The sequence below is a fragment of the Myotis daubentonii genome, chromosome 18 (genome assembly GCF_963259705.1).
Source record: "Myotis daubentonii chromosome 18, mMyoDau2.1, whole genome shotgun sequence".
Classification (NCBI taxonomy): Eukaryota; Metazoa; Chordata; class Mammalia; order Chiroptera; family Vespertilionidae; genus Myotis; species Myotis daubentonii.
Genome location: NC_081857.1, coordinates 4,870,738 through 4,889,689, shown reverse-complemented (window position 1 = coordinate 4,889,689; position 18,952 = coordinate 4,870,738). Strand labels below are relative to the sequence as shown.

General features: G+C 43.2%; 1 protein-coding gene and 1 long non-coding RNA gene across 7 annotated transcripts; both read left to right on the top strand.

Moving 5' to 3' along the window:
- Positions 1-201: 201 nt before the first annotated feature.
- Positions 202-18,952, top strand: SLC19A2 (solute carrier family 19 member 2). 6 transcript variants are annotated; one of them, XR_009449840.1, is made up of 7 exons: positions 202-614; positions 7,374-7,976; positions 12,856-13,078; positions 14,129-14,321; positions 14,671-14,812; positions 16,351-16,737; positions 16,868-17,006. XR_009449840.1 is itself a non-coding variant. In XM_059674143.1 (7 exons), the coding sequence occupies exons 2-7, from the start codon at positions 2,100-2,102 to the stop codon at positions 16,994-16,996; spliced, it is 1,359 nt and encodes a 452-aa protein (XP_059530126.1). In that variant the 5' UTR covers positions 478-614; positions 2,026-2,099; the 3' UTR covers positions 16,997-18,952. The 6 variants fall into 6 exon arrangements, 5 of the variants coding, with proteins under 5 accessions (XP_059530124.1, XP_059530128.1, XP_059530126.1 ...); XM_059674143.1 differs by lacking the exon at positions 16,351-16,737 and adding an exon at positions 2,026-2,168 and having other exon boundaries at positions 478-614; positions 16,868-18,952; XM_059674142.1 differs by lacking the exon at positions 16,351-16,737 and adding an exon at positions 1,290-2,168 and having other exon boundaries at positions 478-614; positions 16,868-18,952.
- On the top strand, positions 7,985-12,349 carry LOC132220710 (uncharacterized). The gene is made up of 2 exons (XR_009449841.1): positions 7,985-9,390; positions 9,640-12,349. It is a non-coding gene; the product is annotated as an uncharacterized LOC132220710 (long non-coding RNA).

Sequence of the window (18,952 nt, the reverse complement as noted above, 5' to 3'; positions counted from 1 at the left end):
CCCCCTGGCCATGCGCCCGGCCCGCGCGCGCCGCCGCCACGGCTCGGCCTCCCACCGAGCCCTTCCTCCCCGCTTCGGCCCGCGGACGTCAGCCGTCTGGCGTGCCGCCACCGGCCAATGGGAGCGAAGCCAGATGCCAAGCTCTCCTGTGATTGGCTCCTTGCCTGGGGGCGGTGGCGGAGGGTGGGCCTTCGGGCGCGCCTGCCTCGGGCCGCGAGTCGCGGGGCCGCACTGGCAGCTCCCGGCGCGGAGGAGGCCGGAGCGACACCCAGGACGGCCGGGCCCTGCCGGGAGGAGGCGCCGCGCGTGGTGACAGCTGCCGGCGCCGGGGCGACGCTCGAGCCTCACTTCAGTTGGCGAAGGAGGAAAAGGAGGAGGAAGGGGCCGGGTCGCCGCCCCTCGCGCTCCGGATGGATGTGCCCGGCCCGGTGTCCCGGCGGGCGGCGGCGGCGGCGGCCACCATGCTCCTGCGCACGGCGCGGGTCCCGCGCGAGGGCTGGCTCCTGCCCACGTCGCTGCTCTGCGCCTACGGCTTCTTCGCCAGCCTCCGGCCGTCCGAGCCCTTCCTGACGCCCTACCTGCTGGGGCCCGACAAGAACCTGACGGAGAAGGAGGTACGCGCGGCGGGCGCGGGCGCGGGCGGCAGGTGTGCGGAGGGGATGCGGCGAGCGGCGAGCGGCGAGGGGCGGGAGCCCTGCGGGGCAGATGGGTGACTTTTCCCAGTTGGAAGGCGGCCCGCGCTGTGCGCCGCAGTCCTTCGGGCTGTTTGCCCGTTGGTCCTGGGGGCGCGCCTCCTGCGGGCTCGGAGCCGCGGGGCTGGGGTGCTGCGGGCCGGCGGTTCCTGCTGGGGCCGGGGGAGGGCTGGCGGGGAAAGGGGGGTGCATTTGGAGAAAACAGTGAAAACAGCAAGCCGCACTGTGCACCTGGTAAAGGTCTAGTAAATATGCGCTGATGGAAAGCAGGGACCCACATGCTTTTCTCGAAGGACCGCCCTCCGGCTCCTGCAGCCCCTCCCCTCCCCTCCCGTCCCTGACTCTGTTTACCGGGGGCGAGATGGATGCACTCAAATTAGGAAGGACCAGGACAGCGGGAGCCCGGCGTCTTCATCGGCCTGGATTCTCAGTTGGATGGGACTGTGTCCAAGGATTTGCTGCCCCCCACCCCCCACACACATACACACCTCCCCCCACACACACACACCTCCTGGGATAAAAGCAGATACTTAGATGGTATCGCAGAGTTGGCACTTAATTACAGTTTTCCCTGCATTGTGCATTGTTGCTTCACAGATGTTAGTTTTGCTCCTCAGCTGCACGGTGAGGTCTTGCAAAACTTGTGTGATGATCAGAGTGATTGGGAGCCCGCAGTCCGTGAGCAAGAACTTCTTGCTGGTTGATTCTCCCCGGATGAGGGGGTGTGCGTACTTCAGAAGTTCCCTGTGTGCTTTGAAAACGTCCAACTCTCAAACCGTAGGGTCAGTCTCCACACCTGTGTTTTTTGAAGAAGAAAGACATTATATTAACTGCAAAAGGAACTAAACAGGGCGGCCCCACAAAACCAGAATAAAGCCGGCTCAACATGCTCTCCCTTGAAGGCTGCAGAGCCTGAAAGCTGAGGCCTGGCGCCCCTTCTGGAAAGCGGGGTGGGCGCTGGTTGGCTCGCCCCTTTTGCCCAGGCTCACTTTTCCTCCAGTTGCGGTGACATGCTCCCGTCTAAACCTTGCTCTTCTCCCTGGGATTAATCACCCCTCAGCCTCCCTGCCTGACAGGTCAGAGCAGGATGTCATTACACACAGCGCACTCGGTTACTGCATCACCCTCCGTCTCCAAGGTCCCTGGTCGGGGAGTTGAAGGGCGGGTGTTGAAGTCTGGATGGAGGGTTTCATTTGAGTTGCTCATAGTCTCACCTCTCGCAAGTGTCACTGACTTTGACCCAACTTCAGGTCTTCTGTTTTGCAGTCTTGGGGCCCACTCCCCAAGGGACTGCCACAGTTACTCATTACATGTTTGAATTTTTATACGGTAGTAAAATGGAAAGGGCCAACTCTTGTGAACAGAGCGGTTTTACAAGAAGAACATGACTGCAGTAAATAGGAGAGAATGATCCTGGACACCCAGCACGGCCTCTGGGTCGGAGGTGTAGGCACTGAAGCAGAGGTGATACTGCTGGTGAGCTGCTGACAATTAAAGTTGCATGTGAACTGCCATGTGATCGGTGTGTGCACCTTGCCTGACCAAGCGCACAGCCAAGAAACATTCTCCCAGTGTTGATGTTTGAAAGGCAATCTGTTTTGTCACGTGCCCTGGGCACAGAGTTGCTGTGGGATGTTCCATGCTGTGGGACGTGCCCTGTCTTACCAGAAAGCTTTCTAGGGTGAGTGAAATATGTTCAGGGGCATAGGAATAAAGCGAGGGGGGGGGGGGTGCGGGCCCCGGAAATATTTGCTGATTGTGTAACAAAACCGTAGCACACTTCTGTTATTGCAAATTAGAAAAGGAAGAGGGCAGGGTTTGGAGAGAAACGAGTGTCCGGGGAAAGGGATGCCATTTGTCTCTGAGGACTCTGGAATTAGGGCTGAGTCTGTTGGTTGTGCAGTGTGGCTCTCTTCACCCTCTCCAGAATCCTAGATTTTTAAAAATAATCGAGTAATTGAAATAAATAGAACAATGTGTTCTTTCTGACCGAGTGCCTGCTTTCACCAGTGACAGTGAAATAAAAAAATGACATGGTTTTTAGGCAGAGTGAATGTTAATCGTGCTCAGTGATGTTTGTGTTGAAGTTTGTATTTCCTCCTAGAAGACTTGAGAAGGGCCAAGCTGGATCGTCTTAAATAGGGCTGTTGTTAGCCATGTCTAAAGACAAAAGGAGGGAAGGAAGGACAGACTCTCAAAAGATTTTTTCTTATATCTCAGGGAAAATGTTTACCTCTTTTAGGTACCATTGGTAAGTTTTAAACAGGTTAAAATTTGATTGTTTCCCAAGAGCAGAAAGACAAACATTTAATAAAATAGAGCTCTTTACCTCTTAACAAAATATTTTTAACCCTTTCATCTTTTCTAGCGTGTGATTTGACAAACATTCACTACCTTTCTTTGATTTTCTTAAAAAAACATTCCACCTTCTCTACCTGTTATTTCAGAGCCTTACAGAACTTGGCTCTTACCTCCAGAACAGCCTTATCTTCCACGGGCTGCATCCTTCTCCCCCTTGCCCTCTTCCCCAGGCCCTAGCTCCTGCCTCATCTTAGAGCCCTCAGTCCAGCTCGGCCAGGAGCTCATCTCCTGGTCTGTACTCAAAGATGAGATCTCAGCCTGGAGAAACCCTCCCTTACATGTGTATCTGTTGATACCGAAACTTTGTTAGCCTCCAACTTCCTCATCCTTAAGGCCCATCTCACAGAAGCAACCCCGTATTTCTGATCTCCCTGATCAATAGTGTATGTGTGTGTATTCCACACTAGTTCAGAGCTCTTGGAGAACAGGCTTCATTTTATTCTTTTTTCTTGTAATCTTCATACAGCTTGAAAACAGTGTTGTGCAAATAAATGCTTATTAGTTTAACTGGACTTGATTCTAAAATAAAGTCTAAATGTGAATTAGAAACTAAAGCCGAACTTCCTCCCCTCGACTTTTCTATCTCAGAGGAAAGCCACAAATTAGTCCTGGCCCCAAGAGTTGTGACAGGCGCCTTACAATAAAATCAGTTCCTTTTGCTCACATGGCAGATTTTACCTGACATAAGGTATTGTCCAGGGTCTGGACAGTAGAGCCTGTAATTTGTCCATTTCTGCATGTAGAAAGTTCCCCTTCAAGATTCATAATATCAAAGAAGCACTTTTGGTGTGACAGTTTCTCCTTGGAGGCAGTGAGAGAGAAGGGCTCCTTTCTTTTTGGAAACCCATTGGCTAACCTCTGGAGATGTGGTCTTTATCTCTTCATGAATGCCCTATACAAGCACCTCAATGCAGGCTGAAAAAGCTGCTGTAGCCCTGGCCAGTGTGGCTCAGTTGGGTCAAATGTCCTACCGTGCACCAGAAGGTCAAGGGTTCAATTCCTGGTCAGGGCACATACCTAGGTTGCAGGTTTGATCTCTGGCCAGGGTGCATATAGGAGGCAACTAATTGATGTGTTTCTCTCTCTCTCTCTCTCTCTCTCTCTCTCTCTCTCTCTCTCTCTCTCTCTCTCTCTCTCTCTCTCTCAGAAAAAAAGCTGCTGCAGGCATTAGAAGTAGCCCTGGAACACAGTAAATGATCACTACCAGTTTTCTGATTGGAGAAATGAGGCATTGAAGCGCGGTGGATTCAGAATTTCTAGGTCCAATGTCTCCCTCTGCCAGTTACGACCTGTGATAACCTGGGGGACAGTTTATGTAACCTTTCTCTGAGGCCAGGTTCCTCAGTTTTAAAATAGGGATGACAAGCATTTCCCTCCTCGGGCTGTTGTTTGGATTAAATGGGGTCATGTAGGTGAGGTGATTTGCTAATCTAATGCAGGTCACACGGTGAGAGGGACATTCATGTCAGGTGGATCCTCTCTCACAGGAGAAAAGTCTGGTTTCCGGTTTAGAGTAAGTTAAAGAGAAGCCATCTGGCCTCTGCCCGCTTGCCTTTTGTTTTTGTTTCTACTTGGCCTTGCAGGTCTGGCAATGTTACTCTTCCGCATCTTCATGGTCTATATTGTGGTTTTGTATTAGGAATAGCAACAGACTTATAAGTATAAACACTTTAAATCGGTAATTAAAAGGATGAGATTTATGTAATGAAAATTTGGCAGGTAATCATTTGGGGACAATTATTATTGAAAGGTGTATAAAGTCTCAGTACAGACCATATGACTGAAGTGAAGAAAGAAGTTAAAGTCCAGAGGGGTGTGGCAGAAAACAGAAGGTGGGCATGGAAGGAAGTGATGGAGGGCATTTAAAGGGGAGGTGTGGTGGCTAATAGCTTTGTGGTGCTTTGTTGGGGAAATGGGAAGGTGAAGAAACATGCCGAGTCAAACCCAGGAGGCGCTTTCCAACTGAAGAAGACTGTAGGAGGGTATCTGTAAAACTACAGGCAAAAAAGCAGGGGAGCTTGTTAATGGAACACAACTACGAAGTCTGTCGGGAAGCCTTCACTCCTCCCGGCCTTCATCTCAGGGCACTCTTGGTGCCTTTGCTTTTCTACTGAGAGGCGTCTTCCACGGTGGTTAAGCCAGCCAAGTGTACTTTGTTCCGCATGTGCTATAATTTCCACACTTCTGAATTTAGAATCATTTCCACGGTTCTCGATTATACTTTCATGCACATGTTCAAGTGCAAGAACATTTTCTGATCAAGTGGAGGTTGCTAAATGACTTACAAACACAAGTTAGATAAAAATTCATGAAGGTGAGGCTCTTAGACAAATCACTTTTGGTATTCTGCCAGTCAGAAAGAGAAATCAAGTCTGGAATGTATTTTAGATTATGTTGTACTTTTATAGTTGTGCTCTGTGCTGGCAAAAGATTTCACAATAATTGTTTACTCTGTTGCTCCTCTAAAACCTTAAAACAGCCCATTTTATACTTGGGTAAACAGAGGTATACATAAGAGTTAAAAAGAAAGTCATCCTTGAACTTAGATTGTCGAAGTCTAGGGTTATAGTGCACCATTGCAAAGTATTTAGCCTGTTACCAAGACGACCTTTTAGAAAGCACTTAAAAACTGGGGCCATTGCTCTAGCCAGTTTGTTCAGTGGATAGATCATCGGCCCAAGGACTGAAGGGTCCCAGGTTTGATTGCAGTCAAGGGCACATACCTCAGTTGCAGGCTCTGGCCCTGATGAGAGAGGCAGCCAAGTGATGTGTTTCTCTCACATCAATGTTTCTCTCTCTGTCTCTCCTCCTCCCTTCCACTCTCTAAAAATCAATGGAAAAAAATATCCTTGAGTGAAGATTAACCAAAAAAAAAAATTGGGGGCCACTGATGCAGAATTTGAAATGATCTTTTAAAACTGACTGGTCTAGACCTGCTAGACACTAGGCACGTATAGGAGGAAGGAGAAGTCTCCTATGATGATTGTTATTGGAAGAATGGGCAGGACAGTTCAGTTAGTTTAGCTAATTCATGTTATTCCAAGTGGTCTGTATGTTCATGGTAGTCCTCAAATCTTCAGACCTATGAATAAAGTGGAGTAAGTGATTTACACATATTCCCTCATTTAATCCTTGCAACAATAACCCTATGGTATAGGTCTTACCTTCTTTTACTGATAATGGAGAGTAAGTCTAACGGGAACTAGAAGAACTTGCCTAGGATCACACAGCAAATGATGAAACTGAAATTCTAGCTGGAAGTCTTAATGGTTTAATGCTTATTTTAAAGATTATTTCTGTTCTATGTCAATTTTAAAAATACATTAAAAATAAATAGCCAACACTGCTACTTTTTCAAGCAAAAAGAAGGACATCAAAGTTGCCCATAATTCTACCACCCACAGATATTCTATCAAGATTGTAAACAGCCCAGCCATTGTGGCTCAGCGGTTGAGCATCGACCTATGAACCAGGAAGTCACATGCCTAGGAAGTCAATCCCCAGTAGGGGGCGTGCTGGAGGCAGCAGATCAATGATTCTCTCTCATCATTGATGTTCCTATCTCTTTATCCCTCTTTCTTCCTCTCTGAAATCAGTAAAACATATATATCTTTAAAAGATTGTAAACAGATCAACTCTTTTATTCCTGGGCTCCCAAAGAAATGAAACTTAAAATGAGAGGATTCAAATCAGTCCTAATCAATCAAGCAGTAAGATCAAGGCTTCCTGTCCTGTGCCTCGAAGAAGGAATTGACAATGATTCCAAGTGATTTATTTGTTTTGAAGACATTTATTGAGCCAGGTATGTCCTAAACAGTATGCCGGCTATTAGGTTGTGCAGATGAGTCCACCCTTAAAGAACTATAAGGCAGCGGTTCTCAGATCTGACTCATGTTAAAATCTCCTGGGAGGTTTTTAAAAAATGCCAATGGCTAGGCATTCAGAATTCTCAAAGCTCCTTGGGAAATGTGCAGCCGTGGCTGAGAACCAGTGATGTGAGGAACGGGGAGATGACACATACAAAGCAGTGTCCAGAGAGCCTTGAGTGTTGTGGTACAAAGATTGTCAGCGCCGCAGTCTCCCAGGGCGAGGAAGCCTAAGAACGCGGCCTTGATGAATGGGCAGGATTTTAAGAAAAAGATGGAGTGGAAGTAGGGAAGTATATTCCAAACACTATTCAGAACTGTTGTCATGATTCCTTTGGTTGGTAAGGATGAGGTATTTGAGGTATTGGTAGGTTGTTTTATAAGAATAAATTGTTATGAATATTCCAGGTCCTTTGATATCACCAATAACTTTTTATCCTTCTTTGCCTATCAGGTCTACAATGAAATTTATCCAGTATGGACTTACTCTTATCTGGTGCTGCTGTTTCCTGTGTTCCTTGCCACAGACTACCTCCGTTACAAACCCGTCATTCTGCTGCAAGGGCTCAGCCTTATCGTCACATGGTTCATGCTGCTCTATGCCCAGGGACTGCTGGCCATTCAGTTCTTGGAATTCTTCTATGGCATTGCCACAGCCACTGAAATCGCCTATTACTCTTACATCTACAGTGTGGTAGACCTGAGCAGGTACCAGAAAGTCACCAGTTACAGTCGAACTGCCACCTTGGTGGGCTTCACAGTGGGCTCTGTCCTAGGGCAAATCCTCGTCTCAGTGGCAGGCTGGTCCCTGTTCAGCCTGAATGTCATCTCTCTTACCTGTGTTTCTGTGGCTTTTGCCGTGGCCTGGTTTCTGCCTATGCCACAGAAGAGCCTTTTTTTCCACCATGTTCATTCTACCTGCAAGGGAGTGAATGGTATCAAGATACAAAATGGTGGTATTGTGACTGACACCTCAGCTTCTAACCACCTTCCCGGGTGGGAGGATGTTGAGTCAAAAATCCCTCTAAATGTGGAGGAGCCTCCCATGGAGGAACCGGTAAGTCCAACTTTGAATGTCTTGTGGCTGCTACTCTGGGGCCAGGCCAGCAGTGAAAAAACAGACAGGAAACCCCCTATGCTAGACCTTGTATTCACGTGGACTCAGGTTTTATCCTGAGTTGGATGGAGGTTCATTCATTCATTGATTCAAGATAAGGTTGATTTAAATTAGGAATGACAAATGTGTTTTCCTCTGGAATGAATGACCTTCAAGGTCAGACTGGCACAACATTCTATTGCTTGTGTCAGAGATGTTTTAGAAGCCACAGTAGGGGCTATCTCTTCTTTCATCTTTCAATCCCCAGAACTTGGCATATAAATACAGCACTCAGAGAATTTTTGCTAAATGAATAGGTGAAATGATTCCAACAAATGATGAATATCTACTTCCCGTTTCTCACTTGAAGCCAAAGTGTTTACGGATAGGAGTTACTGTCCTCTTCTGTGCTGGAAATTTTACTTTGCCGAAGTGCATAGTAATGAATAATACAGGAGATGAGGATCCAAAGGAATATTTAAGGAGATGAAATAATGTTAGAAGTGTGAATATGAAATTGTTTCTTAGCTGAGGTATGGCATCCAAATAATTCATCCATCCATTCTCTCTAGCCAGGAAGATTCACCGCCTCCCCCAGTCAGTCACCCTTTAATAAAAGCTTATCTTTCTATCAGGTTATAAGCTATGAGAGGCAAGATTCATTTCAAACATACTGAATTAATCTTAGTTTTCTTGGGAGGTGTTTGTTAATAAGCCTATTAACATTCCATCTTTGTAGACGGGTTCTGTCAGGCATAAAGCCAAGCTCCGTAGGCTTTGTGGGCCAGCTGAGAGTAAAGGACCAGCATGAATAGAGCCTGGCTCTCCACCTGGAGTTAATCCAACTTGTTTCAGCGTGGCATCTGATGTCCCCATCGAAAATTACTCTCTTTTGCCTTCCCCCATTCTTCACTCTGGTTACTCGTTGAAATGTAGGTTATCATCCCAAAGAGCTTGGGTCACACTTTAGAGCCTGGGTGACACTTAACCATAAACTCACTTTGACTGTTAGGGCAGCTTCAGTCAGAGTTACCAGGAACTAAGTAGAAATGAAACGCTGATTCCATCAATTTGTTAGGTGATGCCAGAGAGTCAACAAAAGAGTTGATGAGGGAGGGAAAGGAGTATCAGTGGTTGGTTAATAGATCTCATGTAGAAAAAAGAATAAGAACCTTTTAAAAATCTGTTTCAAATGTGTCAAAATGGCTTTAGCTAAGATTAATATGTACATACATATCTATAATACATGTATATTTTTTAAAATGTTAACATATTGACCATAGTTCTAAAGGTTTTTATAGACCAGTTAAGTTTTAAACTTTTCTGAATATGAATAGGAAACTACTTAGTAAGAAACATTTTACAGCCGAAACCGGTTTGGCTCAGTGGATAGAGCGTCAGCCTGCGGACTGAGAGGTCCCGGGTTCGATTCCGGTCAAGGGCATGTACCTGGGTTGTGGGCACATCCCCGGTGGGGGATGTGCAAGAGGCAGCTGATCGATGTTTCTCTCTCATCGATGTTTCTAACTCTCTCTATCTCTCTCCCTTCCTCTCTGTGAAAAATCAATAAAATATATTTAAAAAAAGAAAGAAAAAAAAAAGAAACATTTTACATAGCAACCAGTACACAGGTGTGTGTGTGTGTGTTTGCACGCGTGTGTGTATACACACACACACACACACACACACTAGAGGCCCGATGCACAAAATTTGTGCAAGCGGCCTCAGCCCTCGCAGCCCTTGCTGCCTCGGGGGCTCTGTCCAGAAGGTTGTCTGGATGGTCATTCTGCTGTTCAGTCTAATTAGCATATTAGCTCTTTATTATATAGGATATATTTGTGTGTGTGTGTATATATATACACATACATACACACACATATACTTTTTATGTAACTGAAACCATGGTTTTTAAAATACATTATTCTGACACATTCCATTCACTTTATTTTTTATCATGTGATCGTTGCTCACTAAATTGATTTTATTACCTACTAATGAGTTGAAACCTAGTCAATTAATGAGTTGAAATCCACAGTCATGGAGCAACTTGATATTTGTTGTTTATAGATAGGCAAAGTATGAATACTTGACATGCTGAATAATTATAACATTTTTAGAGTTAAAAGTGATTCAAACCACAAGCCTTAGAATAATAAGAGCATCTTAAAGTTACAAGGGACATTAGATCTCATCAACCCTCTCATGTTAGAGAAGAGGATCGGGATCAGAATTAGACAGATATACTCCTAAACATAGTGAAGACTATACGGGAGATTCACTTCACCCTATGCTGTGCTCCATGAAGTCTTCCACTGGGAGACAACAGTCAGAGCCATCATGTTGGTTACAGTGTGGTAAAAATTAGGGTTCAAGCCATACCATGATGTCCTTGGCTTTGCTCCTGGCTAACAGGCAGGCAGTGCTGCTTGGCGCTTACAGCCCTAAAATACTGCTTTTCTTTGACAAGCCTGAAGGAAAGTCAAAATATGGATGTTGGAGATTGCACTGTCATTTTAAGTTGACAAAGCTCATAACTGAACCATAAGTTATAATTGAAGTAATTATGGTAAAGAAGAATATGTACGTAGGTTGGTGGTTTGATCTTGATTTTATAGTAAGGGAAAATGGGCTAGAAAGTGACAGGGTATCCAGAAGTAATGATTGGTAAGAGTACTGAGTGGCTTCTGAAAGCTATTGTCTGAGTTGAGACCTGAGTAACATAAAGGAACTAGCCATGAAAATCAGAAAAAAGTGCAGTCCTGACTCATAGAACCATATTTTGACAAATAATAAGTTTGTCAAACTTATTCTCAAAAGTTCCCATCGTAGCCATTGGTTTGAGTGTAGATAAATTTCCCTTTGCACAACTGAGCTCAGTAAAGAGTGGCCTTTAACTTGTAAAGACTTAATTATACCCTTTCAAGGTTCTATTTAAAGGAAAAGAGGCTACACAAAATTAACTCAAACTGGATTAATATTTGAGACAGTAAGACCCGAAACATTAAACTCTTCGAAGAAAACAAAGACAATAAGCTTCGTGACATTGGTCTTGGCAATGATTTTTTAAACCTGACACCAAAAGCAAAAGCAACAACAGCAAAAATAAGTGGGTCTGCATCAAACTGAAAAGCTTCTGCATAGCAAAGGAAACAGTCAACAAAATGAAAGAGCAACCTACCGAATAGGAGAAAATATTTGCAAATTATATATCTGACAAGGGGTTAATATCCAAAATACATAAAAAACTAATACAACTCAATAGTAAAAAAAAAAAAAAATCCAATTAAAAAACAGGCAAAAGATCTGAATAGATATTTTTCCAAAGAAGACATGCACGTGACTAACAGATACAAGAAGAGATGCTTCACCAGGGAAATGCAATCAGAACCACACACACCTGTTGGAATGGTTGTTCTCAGAAAGATAATAACAAGTACAGTGGGGCCTTGTCTTACGAGTGTCCTGACTAAGGAGTTTTTTGAGATACCAGCTGTCTCTCGGCTGATTTTTTGCTTTGAGTTGACAGAGTAATTTGAGTTAACGAGCTCCTTAACGAGCTCGGTCTTAGAATGAATAAAACTCAAACTCGTAAGTCAAGGCCGCACTGTATTGGTGAGGATATGGAGAAAAGGAAACCCTTTGTCACTATTGATAGAAGTGTAAATTGAACATCCATATGATCCAGCAATTCTACTTCTGGGTATTTGAAGAAAACAAAAACACTATCTCAAAAAGATATCTGCACCCCCATGTTCATTGTAGCATTAGTTAAAATAGCCAAGATATGGAACAACCTACGTGTCTGTCAGTGGATGAACAAATAAAGAAAATGTGTATAATAATAAAAAATTATTAGCCATAAAAAATGAATTCTGCCCTGGCCTGGTGATTCAACTGATTGGAGCTTTGTTCTGTGCACCAAAAGGTTGCAGGTTCAGTTCCCAGTCAGGGCACCTACCTTGATTGCCTACCAGTGGTTCTCAACCTATGGGTCGTGACCCCTGAAAATACATCCTGCATATCAGATATTTATGTTACAATTCATAACAGTAGCAAAATTACAGTTATGAAGTAGTAACAAAGATAATTTTATGGTTGGGGGTCACCACAACATGAGGAACTGTATTAAAGGGTCGCGGCATTAGGAAAGTTGAGAACCACTGGATCCGATCCCTGATGGGGGAGGTAGCCAATTGATGTTTCTCTCATACATCAGTGTTTCTCCTTTCCTCTCTCTCTAAAAACTAAATACATAAACACATATCCTTGGGTGAGGATTAAAGAAAAAAAAGAATGAATTCTTGCCATTTGCAGACAACATAGATAGACTTCAAGTGTATTAGGCTACGAGAAATAAGTCAAAAAGAGAAAGACAAATACCATACGATCTCACTTATATTTGGATTCTCAAAACAAAACGTGCACTCACACAACCAAAAGTCCAAAAATCTCATAGTTACAAAGAACAGATTGGGATTGGGCAGTAGGAGAAATGGGTGAAGGAGGTCAAAAGGTACAAACTTCCAGTTATAAAATAAGTCCTGGGGCTACAATGTGCAACATGGTGATGACAATATTGCATATTTGAAAGTTGCTAATAAAATAGGTCTTAAAAGTTCTCATTACAAGAAAATTTTATAACTATGTATCAAGAGTTTATTCTTGTATTATTTATTGTTATTTTCCATATGAACAACTGTAAACCTACTTTTGCCCCACCCTGTACATATTTTTCACAAAGGAAAAGAGTAACGCCTGTTAAGTTAAATATTGAGCCTATACAATTGCTCCTGTCCAGTTGCCTTCGAGATGGGTGAGCTTTCTTCCCTTTGGTTTGTAGGAGCCCCAGCCAGACCGGCTCCTTGTGCTGAAGGTACTGTGGAACGACTTCTTGATGTGCTACTCCTCCCGCCCGCTGCTCTGCTGGTCGGTGTGGTGGGCCCTCTCCACCTGTGGCTATTTTCAAGTGATCAACTACACACAGGGCCTGTGGGAGCAGGTGATGCCTTCTCGCAATGCTGCTATCTATAACGGAGGCGTGGAGGCCGTTTCCACCTTACTGGGTAAGCAGTGCTGAATTAGGGATGGTTAGGAGGGGGATTCCTCTGGTAGTCGTCAACCATAATCAGGTTTTCTTTCCTCTCCCAAACTTGAAGTAACTCCAAAGAATGACTTACTTACTTTGAGCTCTGATGTTATAATTCAGTGGTTCTCAACCTTCTGGCCCTTTAAATACAGTTCCTCATGTTGTGACCCAACCATAAAATTATTTTTGTTGCGACTTCATAACTGAAATGTTGCTACCGTTATGAATCGTAATGTAAATATCTGATATGCAGGATGGTCTTAGGCGACCCCTGTGAAAGGGTCGTCCGGCCGCCAAAGGGGTCGTGACCCACAGGTTGACAACTGCTGTTATAATTCATGTATATTAACTCAGTCCTTACAAAATTCCTGAGATAGCTGCAATTGCCATCCTATTTTACAGTTGAGGAAACCATGGACAGACAGGTTACTAACTTGCCCAAGGTAATGTAGATGGTAAATAGTGAGGTTAAGATTTGAACTCAGAACCGGTGCATTGACCGCTTTATTCTATTGTCCCTTTCTAATTTGTTGACATGCCTCATAAAGGTTTTCACATGATTTCTGTAAACACTTATAACTGCACCTGGCACTTAGGAGCACTCCATAGATTTTAGCTGTCATTATCATTGCCGTCATTTTCCCAAAGGGCAGAGATGCCCTGTTGCCATGTTCTCAGTGGCTCCTCGGGGAGGAGGAGAGGGTCCTGTCTGCCACAGTGCCAGGCTTACCAGTAGGAGCAGTGGTTCTTCTGGACATTGCCTCTGCCTCAGCCACATTTCTTTAGCAGCCTCTTTGGATCTGTGGCCTCCTTTCCCATCTCATTGCCAGCCACCCTGATTCAGTCTCTCATCTTCACACTGGCTCCATAGCATTTATTCCATCAAGTCCAATTCTCTGCCTCCCTTTCAAGGCCCTCCCTAATCTTGAGCACCCTCTATATAAGTTCACAGCTTTAAAATGGAATAATCTAAGCTGATTTAAATTTTTTTAAATAGTCTTTATTTATTTTTCTTGTCATCCTGCAGGTGCTGTCGCCGTTTTTGCAGTTGGTTACATAAAAATATCCTGGTCCACTTGGGGAGAAATGACACTGTCGCTGTGTTCTCTCCTGATTGCGGCCGCAGTGTACATCATGGACACTGTGGGTAACATTTGGGTGTGCTACGCGTCCTATGTTGTCTTCAGAATCATCTACATGTTACTCATCACTATAGCAACGTATGTATTTTATTCAAAGAAGCATTAGGAAAAGTTGTGATTGGATAAACCTTTTGATTTCTTTACAAAGAAATTGAATTTTCTAAGTAAGAGAGGCAAATGGGAGAAAGCACTGTATTGTTTGTTTTCTCCTAAGGAAGCATTTAGGCAAGGTTCATTTAATTCCTCGTTCACGTGTCCCCACTGTTTCCAGATTTTGCATGAGATTTAAGTCATTTAGCAACAAAATACTTTTCACTTAGTTGGGAAGGTGATTGACAGTAGAAAGAAGGGGGCCTTCTCATTTAAATTAAAATTTTAACTATCCAGGAAGAAATTCTTATCTATTTATTCGTCTTTATTTGTTAAGTTTTCAGATTGCAGCAAACCTCAGTATGGAGCGCTATGCCCTAGTGTTTGGTGTCAACACCTTCATTGCTCTGGCCCTGCAGACGCTGCTTACACTCATTGTAGTCGATGCCAGTGGCCTTGGCTTAGAAATCACCACTCAGGTAAGCGCTGTTTTTCACTGAAGAAGTTACGCCTTGATCAGGGTGACATGCCTAATGAAAAGAAATTCAAACAGTCCAGTGGTCGGCAAACTGCAGCTTGCGAGCCACACGCGGCTCTTTGGCCCCTTGAGTGTGGCTCTTCCACAAAATACCACGTGCGGGCGCGCACGTACAGTGTGATTAAAACTTTGTGGCCCGTGCGCAGAAGTCAGTATTTTGTGAAAGAGCCACACTCAAGGGGCCAAAGAGCCGCATGTGGCTCGCGAGCTGCAGTTTGCTGACCACTGGTATAGACTGACGTAACATAAAAAGTAACGGCATCCCCTCCTGTCAGTCCTCCCCCTCTGTAGTTCTTTGCTACCTGGAGCATGTTGGGGGCAATCCTGTCTTACCTCGCAGTTAAGTCTCCTCCCTTCTTTATTTAATCCCCCTCCCCCAGATACCAAGGTAATGACTTGCTGTTGATGAATAGCATTCTGATTCTTAACACACGACCTATTGAGAAAACACCTGTACAAACACCCAAGACTATGTGAACACATTTCTTCATTGAGGGATCGAATGGTTGCATATGCCTTCAGGCATTGTGAGCCTATATGGTAGGGTTTGCTCTGTACTTGGGCAAAACAGGCGATTAAATCAAAAAGTGCCCCCTCCCAGGCCAGAATATTGCTTCTCCATTATTCTTACACATTAGTTTTCTTAGAATAGAAAGACCCAACATATCAGCAGTAATTAACTGTATTTTTATGGATGAGATCTAAGAGAAATCATAATAATAGGTAATGTGCGCTGAGCGCTTTCTATGTGCCAGGTACTTAAATAGGATTTTGTAGAGTTGTCAGGTTTAGAATGGAGAAAATAATCTGAGAGTTAAGTAATGTTGAGTGTTAAGGTCACCGAGTCAACAATAGTGGCGCAGAGCTAGGATCTCAACCAGAATCTAACTCCGAAGCCTGCTTGCCTTGCACTGCATTTGCCTCAGAAAGGTGGAGGGGGGAGCAGAGGAGGGGAGCTTATTACTTTCTGTTTCCCAGTTACTACTGGCAGTAGAAACCTCAGAAGACCTTGCAAGAGTTAGGAGCTTCATTAAGGATGGAGGGTAGGACAGAAACTAGAACCTGTCATCCTGCTATAAAGATTATGGGTTTAGACATATGGGATAATAGAAATTTGTAGGCTGTGCTGAACCTGTAGCTGCCATGATTAACAGATTTCCTATAGGAAAACGTATCCAATCTTTTAAAAACCTGGTTCAAAGACTTAGAGCTACTCTCTTATTGAACCCATGGACCAGCTTATATGTATTTAGTAAGTTATTTTAAGAAGAATATGGTGGTGACTATGTTGCTAAACTATATAGCCACATTAAAAAGTCGGCTTAGAGAGGATCCATATAAAATGTAATCCTATAATGGAATATACAGGGTGGGGCAAAAGTAGGCTTACAGAAACACAGTTTATTCATTATTATGTATTAATTATTGTATTATTTTCCATACAAACAACTATAAACCTCATTTTACCCCAATCTGTAGTTGACCTTCTACTGCCCTCTTCTGGGGAAGAATCAAAGTTCTTGATCTTCAGAACTTGGCCTGTTAGTCATACCCAGGTACCAATCTGCCAGCTTGAGGGTAGAGACCATGAGTCAGTGACAACAACAAAATTACCAACAGTAGTATTAACAGCATTGGCATGGCGCTAATAAACATTTACATGCATGATCTCATCCCTTCCCAACAACCCTGTAAAGTAGGAAATACGAATTCCATTTTGTAAATGAGGTTAAGGTTCAGAGATTAGGTATCTCAATCAACGTCACACAGCTAGTCAAGGATGTCATCAGGATTCACACTCAGGCATCCAGGCTTCTGTACCTCCACACCCTGCTGCCTCTGTGTTTTCAGTGCCTGGCACATTGGGTAAACACACTACTTTTTAAAGTTTCATTGAGAAACTGAATTCCTTTTCATTATAGAGTACGTTTTCATACGCGTAATACAACAGCTCTTCTTATTAATAATTCTATACATGACTTGTTTCCCCCTTTAGTTCCTGATCTACGCAGGTTATTTTGCACTCATCGCTGTGGTTTTCCTGGCTAATGGTATAGTCACGATTATGAAGAAATATACAAAGCAGGAAGATCCAGAGTCAAGTTCTCAAGTAACCACTTCATAATATACTACTGACAAGCTTCTTATAGCAAGAACTCCGCACAGCCACAGTCCCTGGATGTATTTAATTTTTTAAGGTGTAGAACATATATTTATGAACGTGCATTTCATGGCTTCAAAGCAGCCAGTTGACTATACCTGTGTTTCTAGCGTAACATAATCATGTTCAGAGGAACAGAAGGAAAGTTTGTTTATTTAAGGATGACTTTTTTCTGATTCAAAAGTGAACTTGATTTTGAAAACCAAATCATCGTGAGCCGTCAAGCAGCACATGGTGCTGTATACTTGATAGCAAGTGAGCTGGGTGTCTCATAGGTCAAGTACTTCTATAGCTGATTAGACAGAAGCTTGAGACCAGGGTCTCACAGGGGCACCGATGTTACAGGTCAAAATAGGAATATGTTGTAACAGCACCTGTCTCTGTACAAACTTAATTCTTATTTTGTGTTACTCATGTGCACTTGTGTTTCTACAGATGAAAGTTGTCCTATCACAGGCAATATTTGCTCTGGTTTGGTGTCCTGTCCTATAAGGAGTATGTTATTTCTAATAAGTTATGTTTAAGAATCCATTGTATGAATGTTCCCATCTTGCGAGTTATGTATTTGTGTAGATTTTTGTTTGAAATATATGTTTGCATTATTCTATGCTTCCCAGAGAAGCTCATTTAGTTAGAAAATAAGGCAAGTTTTGAAGCCTGCTCATAAGCTGAGTGAAGAGACCTAATCAGAAAATGTAGGTAGATTTCCTCGTCTTTTATTCCTCAGTGGGAAGGACTGTTAATTCCATGATGAAAAGTTAAAATATGGGCTAAAGACACAACTAGCACGTTAAGCGCCCAGCCTGTTTTGTCTTCCGGGCGGAAAGTATAGTGTCAGTCACCGGTGATTGACATGGCGCTTACTGTGCTAGCCCACTCTGTATTTGCATTCCCTTTTATTTCCAAAATAAAATGACAAAGTCTTTTTAAAATAACTTCACCTCCATTTATAACTTTTATATTTGTCCTTCTTATCCAAGATAAGGTTGTCATTAGGAGTTGGATTATTCCAAGGCCTTTTTCACAAACTGAGCCTCTTTTCGTTGATTTCAATGGGACAGGAACCAGGATAGATACGATTCCTGCACTTTGTACATTAAATCTGCCTTTGCTCTAAAGGTGGGTCATCTTTAATATTTGCTTAAAATAACAACTGCTAGTGATTCCAGTTCCAAGGTACTTGAAAAAGATATTCTGTATAAATGTATACATTAACAAATCAGCCTGCCTACCAAGTGGCTGCGGGAATATGTGAGACGTGAAGAGGACTTTAAAGCCAACTTTGTTGCCTTATCTTGAAAAGAACCTTGGTAGCTGCTTTCATCTGGGGGTGTTAATACTTTTCAAGTGACACAGCTAAACTGAATAATAGTGTCAAGATTGCAAAATTGACAGATATATTTGGTTTAAGCAGGAACTCTAAAAGTAAATGAATAGAATAAGAATAGGTCATTTTCCATTCAACATCTTTTTGGATATAGGGAAAGGAAAAGAACACTAGCTATGGAAGGCAAGAGGACATGATGTCTTAAAGTAACAGCCTGTAATTTTATATTTTATCTTTTATTTTGCCACATAGGGAATTGTTTACTCAGAAACAAATAGAAGAGTGGTACTTGAGGGATTTCATTTAATCTTTTTAAATAAAATGGACTGTTGTATAATCAAAGTGTTCATGTTACCAAAGCATTATCTCCCTGGAATTTAATTTGAAGTCTGTGGCACACACCTGGAGCCTTTACTTATTAAGACAGTAATAGGTGCACGTCTTGGTGGGTGGCCATGTTTGCAGAATGCTGAACACTATTTGCAAGTTGTACTGTATGCAGTTTTGCAAAGTGGAAATAATTTGTTGTACTTTTTATTCAATTCTGTATAGCTTATAAAATTATTTTTATTAAATAAATATTTTACAGTATA

Coding starts and splice junctions, on each gene's coding strand:
- SLC19A2 (XM_059674141.1), top strand. CDS start 411: ATGGATGTGCCCGGCCCGGTGTCCCGGCGGGCGGCGGCGGCGGCGGCC. Junction 13,079..14,128: donor GGCCGTTTCCACCTTACTGG/GTAAGCAGTGCT, acceptor GTCATCCTGCAG/GTGCTGTCGCCGTTTTTGCA. Junction 14,322..14,670: donor TTACTCATCACTATAGCAAC/GTATGTATTTTA, acceptor TTATTTGTTAAG/TTTTCAGATTGCAGCAAACC.